This window comes from Homalodisca vitripennis, chromosome 2 (assembly GCF_021130785.1).
Source record: "Homalodisca vitripennis isolate AUS2020 chromosome 2, UT_GWSS_2.1, whole genome shotgun sequence".
NCBI classification, from domain to species: Eukaryota; Metazoa; Arthropoda; class Insecta; order Hemiptera; family Cicadellidae; genus Homalodisca; species Homalodisca vitripennis.
The window spans coordinates 74822284-74831220 of NC_060208.1; the positions used below are offsets into that span (position 1 = coordinate 74822284).

The 8937-nt window shown below is 32.3% G+C and overlaps 1 protein-coding gene across 1 annotated transcript; it reads right to left on the bottom strand.

Annotated features, from left to right (window-relative positions):
* Nucleotides 1–4912: 4912 nt before the first annotated feature.
* LOC124354188 (cuticle protein 70, isoforms A and B-like) lies at nucleotides 4913–8018 on the bottom strand. The gene is made up of 2 exons (XM_046804460.1): nucleotides 7987–8018; nucleotides 4913–5226 (listed from the first exon to the last, which is right to left on the bottom strand). The coding sequence occupies exons 1-2, from the start codon at nucleotides 7996–7998 to the stop codon at nucleotides 4960–4962; spliced, it is 279 nt and encodes a 92-aa protein (XP_046660416.1). The 5' UTR covers nucleotides 7999–8018; the 3' UTR covers nucleotides 4913–4959.
* Nucleotides 8019–8937: the final 919 nt, after the last annotated feature.

Sequence of the window (8937 nt, forward strand, 5' to 3'; positions counted from 1 at the left end):
TGATGTTCTCCTTTGCATCTACTATGGTCATGTTCATAGCCACTTGTCCTATGGAACTTCACTTTGGGCGAATTGTTCCTGTGCTCACAAATTATTTGTGTTACAAAACAAAGCTGTCCGTCTTATCTGTGGTGCAGACTGGCAGGATCACTGCAAACCATTTTTTGTTAGGCTAGGTATTCTAACTCTACCGTCAATGTATGTTTTTTCAGTTCTTATGTATGTAAGGAAAACTTACAAATCACAACTAAACTTAGTGACATACATAACTATATGACAAGAAATAGACATAATATAGCACAAAAAAGCATGTTTTCAGGGACTCAACAAAGCTTTCTGTATCAAGGGATTCAAATGTATAATACATTACCTGAAAAATTAAATACTCTGACACTTCATAGTTTTAAGATAGCACTTAAGGAAATGCTATTGAATAAACCACTGTATAATATTACAGATTTTTATGGTGAAATAGCTGCACTATTTCCTTAAGTTTCCATTTTAAGTTTCAAATTGACGACTGTCATGCATTATGTAAAATGTCAACAACAATAAAGACTTCTGATTTCTGTATAGAGAAAACTAAGTGTGTTTATTCAAGAAAGTTTGAATTTGAATTTAAAAAATGAAGAAATCTGTGGACTTATTTAATAAAAAAATCTGTTTTAAAACATGAAATACTTGTCACAGTCAATTCAATATAAATAAATTTTAAAAGTACAGATGAGATATTTTTCCGAGATCTTTTCATTGTTCATTAAAACAGAGTGTTATTACAATCAAAACAGTACTATACATATTTTTAATAGCAGTTTTATTCTTTGTTTAGATAATTTCATTTATTTCAGTGAAATTTACACAATGCAAAATAGTAACATAATTTTATAAATCTTTGTTTTCTAAATTGGCAGGATATTACAGTTAAACCGTCTTTGGGAGCATAAGGTATATTAAAATACAACATAAAATAAAGAAAACAGTAGATAAACAGTGAATAAACAGTAAATGAACATGACATGAACTAAATATTTCTTCCAAGTGTATTTTTAAAATTTAAACATTTCTGATCAAGTTACCTGATGAGACTATGTGGAACTTTTTTCTTCGATACCAAGCGGTGTGTTTTATCTAGTATTCTTAGATAGATTGCGTTAAATGTTGATGGTCTTGCCGAATAGGTTTTATAGAATACTTTTTTCAAACGCGTCATTTTGGTAAGTCTTATTGCTTATATTCGTATCTGTTACTTAACATTCTTTTCCTCAAGAGAACTCTGAGAGCTAATCGTTTTGATATGTACAGGATAACAGTTGTAGTAATTTAAATATGTATTAGTATTTGTTATTTCCACGTTTATTTTGCTTTCTAAATATAAATTTCAAAATAAATAAGTCCCTATATAAAATTACTGATGTTGAAGACCTTTAAAATGTAAAATTTAGTTTAATAAATTCATTTAAACATGCGAAAGCGTTTTCAACCTATGTATCCTAATTAAACTAAACAGTTTCATCAATAAAACGTTTCGGTTAAATATACTAGTAATTTATTGTGGCTAAAGATGAAATTCGATTCTAGTTTCCTAAAAAAGATTTTGGCATATGACGGAACCATAAGAGTTCTCTTGACTCTACCCTTTTTTGTAGATAAAATGTATCTTAAAAACGGAAGTAATTTACTGTAAGTACAAAATGGACTAGTTTTGTAATAAATAAAATACTAGGTTTAGTATAAATTTTTTCTGGATTTTTATGTATGTTTTATTACCTTCGTTACTGTTAAAAATTTTATAGATACCATGTTTTATAGGATTTTTTGTCTTTTAATGATTATCCAACTAAAGAGAATATTGATTGTAACACAAGCAACATAATATACCAACTAAATTGTAATTTTTATAATAAAAAATATATAGACCAAACCTTTAATCCCTCCGTATCAGAAAGCCATAAAAGGTCACCATTTTAGTATTGTTCACGGAGACAAGCCCCTCTCTGTGCATTTCAGAGAACACAATAAAGAAAATTGTTATAGACTGAAATGTTTTAAAAATATAGCATTCCACATCAATGACTGTTCATCAACTAGTATTAAAATCAAAATTTCCTTTCTGTAAGAACCTCAGCTAAGTTTCTTTTTACTTTAACTCTTTGAAATTTCTGATAGAGCCCCACCTATGAATAATTTCGTGTGGTTTATATTAAAATACAGCTACATATACTTGTTAATGTAATATTTTATAAATATCTATACACTTTATAATCTGAATAATTATACTTAAGAATACGAATATCCATTAATTAATTATTATCATATTACATTTCTTTACTTGCATTTCAAGAGAACTAATTTACACACACACACACATACACACACACACACACACACACACACACACACACACACACTTTTTTTATTATGGTGGGTTCGGGTATTCTAATATGTTTATTTCTCGCTGTCAAAATAATTACCAGTAAGACTAATATAAATATTTTCGGTAATGCTCAGCCAAATTGGAGTGACATGCACCATCGTCGAACTCGGTATTGCCTATATATCAGTGAAGGTTCATACAGCATGTCATTTATGTCAGTTTGTTCTCGAAATATCAAACGAAAAAAGTGACAGACTGGCATACAGGTCATTTTATTTGCAATACATATTTATAAATACATTACAAATGACTAATATGTATCACATAAAAATGCCAAATAATTGAAAAATAGGAAAACACCTATCCGAGAAACGTGACTATGTCTAGTTTTCTGTAAACATACTCTGCACCGAACAATAATATTCTTATTCACTTTTCAATCTGAATATTTACACTGAGTTTCCCCTTAGGGGTTTCTTTAGTTTGCAAGGTTTCTTGGCGCATTCAGATATCACGTTGTCTTACAACACTGCAGTAATCTTATTTAGATAGCTTTTTTGGTCTCAGAATGTTATTTTTGGACCATCACGAGTTATTACACGAGGTGTGTACGTGTAGATTGCGTAAAGTCTGATACATATTAAGTGCGAGCTTTCTCATAGTAAATGAATCAACTTAAATTCTTTCTTATATTTTTATCATCCTCACCCAATCTTTTACCGCTTTATTAAAATAATACTGTCACATTGTTTCCATATATTTTACTATATTAAATAAATATAATATATATTATAGGTCTGAAGCTGCCAGGTTCAGAGACCTGCAGAGGCTGAAACCTGCCTTAAGCTGAGAAATGCCAGAACCCAGAATATTCCAGAGTCCGAGAGAACTCTTAGGCTAAGAAGCTCTCTGGATCAGGAGCAATAACAAGCCCGGTCATGAAGTTGGGGTCTTTCAGTGGTCGGTAATACTCTAACATCAAGGTCTGCTACATCCCGAAAGTACCAGAGGCTGGGATTTACTACAGGACGAGGTGATCTATGTGCTCTCTGTCCCGAAAGCAGCCATTAGTCGGGTGCTCCTACAGGCTGGGAGCTACCAGAACTGGAAATTCGTACAGAATTGAATTTAAATTCTACATGCTTTAAGGAAATAAGTAGTTTAGTGTAGGTAAGTTTCAATGCCTAAGTTTACGAAATGTAAAGGATAATTGTGATTGTGTAAATCCCAGTGTACTGTAACTAGGGTACTTAAAATACACATAGAGGGGACCCTTAGTATGAAAACTTCAATCCTAAGCTCTATGACTACTGCTAAAGGAAATTAAACCGATCTGTGATCAAAGTCATTAAGCAGCCAGTGTTTGAAAGTAGTGATTCAAAATTTTCAATTTTAAAATGGAATCTGGCACTGAAACGGAGGGACTATAGGTACATTCCCACTAACGTGACTGAGTTTTGGAGATGTAGGTGTCTCTTAGAAAGTGGTCAAGCCTAGACAAAGTGGTCAAGACCTATTATGTTAATAAATATTTTTAACATGATTATTTGGATTTTCTGCACTTAGTGTAAACAGAGTAGGCTTCAATACTTCAATAATCAACAGTAGACAGTTCTCAGATGGAAACCATAATATATTAAAACATGTAAATACTAAAGGTCCGTGTTTCTTAGTATAACTTTGTCCCATTTTGAGCAGTAGCCTAGGAGATTCGGAGTCTGAGACTGATAGAAGGAACAGGACTAGATGAGGGAGTAGGCCTAAGAGTCAGCTGAGAGGAAGAATGGGGAGGTTGAGGAGATTGAAGGCATATTAAACCTATGAGCTTATTACTTTATTGAATCTCAATCAGTATATACATATATATTTTTTTTTTCAATAAACATTGAATCACAAAAAGTACTTGCTCCGCCGGGACTCGAACCCGGATCTCTCACTTGCCGGGCGAATGTGCTACCATTACACCAAAGAGCCGATTCTTCCGATCATATGATAGTTTGGTTATTTAAACGCATATGTGATAGATACGGCCAAATACAAAATAAGTTGAATCGTAAAAAATATGAGCTCTGTGGTGTAATGGTAGCACATTCGCCCGACAAGTGAGAGATGCGGGTTCGAGCAAGTACATTTTGTGATTCTGTACATTGTGTTCATTGAACAAAATAAATTAGGTTATTGCCATTTATACCAATTTAATTAAAATATATATATATATTTATTTATTTATTTATATATTTTATATATATATATATATATATATATATATATATTGTCTTTACACACAATTACAATTAATAACTCACAATTTATACATAAAAAAGTTCCTTTTGGTGTATTGTCTTTTTAACAATTGAAGAAACTAGTAGATTTCAATGCAGTAGTGTCATACTTTTTTGTAACATACACATTCCGGACATTTGCTATGTATAACGATAGCAAATGTCCGGAATCCAATTTCCCTTTGAATTGATCCATCATCAATAACAAACTTTAAAACAAAGGACTTGGAAAAGGTTATAGCAGTTAATATCATCATTACGATTCTACTCTTTATTAGTTGTTTGTTTTACACGAATACACCTCTAACCATAATGAGGGTAAGGTGCTGGAGCAGGAGCATGGGCGACCACTGGAACTACGGGAGCTACGACAGGAGCGTGAACAGCCACGGGCACCTTGACAGGTACAGGTACGGGCACACTGTGGTGTACCTGGTGGATGGTGGCGTAGGACGTGGCTACAGGTACGGGAGCTGGGGCCGGGGCGTAGTGGACAGGGGCAGGGGCGTAGTGCACAGGTGCAGGTACGTAGCCGGCATAGCAAGCGGCGATAAGGACACTGAAGATAACCTGTAACAGGACATTGTAATATCAATAGCAGTGCGTTCTCTGATAGAATACACATTTATAAACTACCCCTTTGTTCCAATACAAGATACTCACTCTCCTATGATTATTTTTATTCCAAATTCATCAAACTTTTTCTCTTAAGAAATACTTAAATCCCATATTTTAGGTTTTGAATTAAAAATTGCTTACAGTATGGCTGGTATTACCTACCTATCGATCATAAGTAACAATCAGTATCACTATTGATTATATCACAAACTTTTAATATCTAACTTCTTTAAGGGTCCGAAAGATTATAGACACTTTTAAGTAGTGTTTTAATAGTTTTAGTAACTAAGTGTACAATTTGTGTTCCTTCCCCGTTGTAATTCAAACTTTAGAGTGCTTTTCATAAATGATTAAATGAGATAACTAGGATCCTTTAATATAGATTGAATGTTTTACTAGTTACAAATTAGGTGATTCAGTATTGTATTTACAACCTAAGCGACCACCTAGTATATTATTTATGAATAAATGGGTAAATAAATTTTGAGGCGTTTCCTCTTCCTAGAAATGGTGAAATAAAGCTGCAGTAGGTACAACATTTTGAATTTCTTACTATTATCATTAAAAGGAGGGATTAAAATCAACGCGTAGTTATATTACTGATACAAATACTTGTACCGTTATTTAGTTTTACTTCATATAGTACATATTTTCGCAACCCAGTTAAATGGTACTGGTTGGTATAAGTTACATCCGATGTTTCCGATGTTCTTGGAACTAAATTCTTGGCGGATTGATAACCTAATTGGAAAGCGTATTATTTTTTCTCTCGGGAACTTAGGAACTAGCTGCCGAACCACGCTACCGAAGGAACACCTCGTGCGCCTTGTCCGTAAGTAAAAATTTATATTTTCGTATCATAAGTTTCATGCGAGACATCTAATTTCAATGTAGTGTAAAGTAGAATTATAACTTCTAAAGTACCTTACCTTGAATGTGTTTTATTTGCCAGGTCAACTTGGATAATATTTGTGGCGATGTCCTTTGAATGAGACCACGTTATCGTGATTATAAGTTGTCTCGATAAATGGCTAATACCGTCGCGATTTTGTTTTAGGCGAGTTAAAGTTCGCTCTTCGAGCTCACTTTTTGAGTTAAAGTCCATTTACTTACGTTTTAGACTTCCAGTCTACTAATATTCCCCTTTACGACTACAGCTGCATTTTGCAAGAATGCTGACGCCCACGTTTGTGACATAAGTTCGTCGTAAAAGGAAGTTATTTTTAAAGTTGTAATAATTATAATTTCAAAGGTACAATCCATAGAACATTGGAATATTTACGCCCGTCCCATGGTATTTAGTTCATTCATACTCTATTTGGCAGCAACGTGCCAATAGTATATTTTATTTTCCCGACTATAAGTAGTGCTTTTAACATACAAAACTTCGAATTTCGAGCATTCATTACTAAGACCTCAGCGGGATCCAACCTCATGTGTATTTTCTATTTGGTACAAACTCAATTTATGGTAGGATTTAATTTTTTGAAAAGGCTTTATGAAAAGCGGTTGCCGCACGCGCTGAGATGTTGGACGCTGTGGTGGATAGTTCACATGATATCTGTGACAGTAGTTATCTTATCAGTATTTTACTATTTAGTAATGTTTTTGATTCGTTACAGTGACAAATCGAAACGGGAATAATACGCTAAAAAGACTGTATCTCATTTCTTCGTGATTTAAAGCCTATTCGGGGTCTCCAAAAGTTTTACACCTCTGATTACGTAGACTCCGTCTCTACCAGAGTACCCTAGTAAAGGTATATAATATTCAACCATAATTATTTTCCTTCGCTCTTCCAAACGCTGATGCTATCAAAATACATTTTCCTTTTAGTAAACGAATATAGTAAAAAATATTATAGGTAAATATAAGTAAACGGAATAATTGTATGTAAATTATACAAGTCGATAACCAGTTTATTATAAAATGACAAATCCAGTTTTCATGAAATCGATAGAAGATTGTTCTTTAAAAAAGAAATCAATAATAATCCACGTTAGAAAACATAAGAAACATAATTTCCAAGTTACCATAAATTAAATGTTAAAGGTGGTAGGAACTGTTTATAATAAACTATACAATATGTAGAAAAATTGAAAAATTTATTTTTTTTTTTACATAGAACATTTCTTGAGGGAAAGGTTAGAAATATAGCGAGATAACAATTTCATAATGGGACTTTTCTTTTGGCTTCAATGAAAATGAACTGAATATATATAATGGTGTATATATATATATATGTATGTATGTATATATATTAGGTAATATAAATATATATATTATAGTAGTGTTCACGTTTTTAAATTTGGCTTCGATCACAGGCGGAAATCTTTTCAGAAAAGTATTGTGTTGCAATAACGCGCACGTTATTGGGAAAGTAAAAGTCACAATACGTTTTTTGTTTTCAAAACTGCACTCCTGGAGGTTTATTTTGAAATGAAAATTCTGTTATCTTTCGCTTACACCAAAGTATTTGGCCTACAAACATTATGCATACTGTATATATCTTAACATTTGAAAAATTCGAGAAACAATTCCTAGGTCTGCAGGTTAAAATAAAATCTTATTTAAGAATTCTTTAATATATTTTATTATTCTTTTTTATGAATAAATTTGGCTCGGTAACCGTTAAGTAATTAAGATACTTCGTCTAGGACTCCTTATACGAAACACCCTCTGTATAATTAAAATGTAAACTATTTTACATACCAGCTTGTACATGATGGTGGTAGTGTTTGCTGTGATTGCAGACTGTGATAGTGTCCGCCCTCTACTTACTTTTATATACACTATGCCGGTCAAGGAGGTGCCATAAATAATAACCCGAGACCAGAGTAAGAGGCGGCGTATTGACAATAAGGTCCGGGGTGCAGCGCAGTACGGTAAATACTTGCTTTAGCTGTACAAACGTTACTTTCTTACTTAATGATCATAGATTACTATTCAGTCCAAATAATACACATATACATCAATTAATAAGAATAACAAAAGATTTTGTTGAAATCAGTTGATGGTTATACAAACACAATACAACAGCAACATAATTTATTTCGGTAACCATCATTGGAATTTATTTAACATTTGTGCTATATTAAATAAATATGTTTTTAGTGCCTTATAAAATACTATCAGTTCATGTAATAAAATAAATATACATACTATTAAACCTATACACGCAAATTGTTGCTGATTGGGAACATTATTTTACTGCATCCATCTGAAAGGCCAGATAAAAAAAAATTCACTTTTATTTTGATTGGATTTGTATAAATAATTGTAACCCTCAATAATCCATATGAGGTTATCTTAAAACTCATATTAAAAAAAAGAAAAGTACTAACGGAATTTTACAACTCTGGTTTAAATAACGCCAGATCCAAAAATATAAATGAATTGGATCATTTCACTCATGAAATACTGTCACTGATATTTAGAGATTTCACTTTGCATAGCAGAAGGCCAAAATAATCAGGAACATTCAATTACCTTCATTTATAGGTAAATGTGACGTTTCACTTTTCTCCAAGCATTGAGACCAGAAATATCAGGTTTGAATGAAATTTTGTAATAATCCATTGTTGTGTACTTAACGTAAAGTACTTACTTGCAGTCAAATAAAAGATATTGGTGTCTATAATAAGTTCGAAAATTAATGAATAT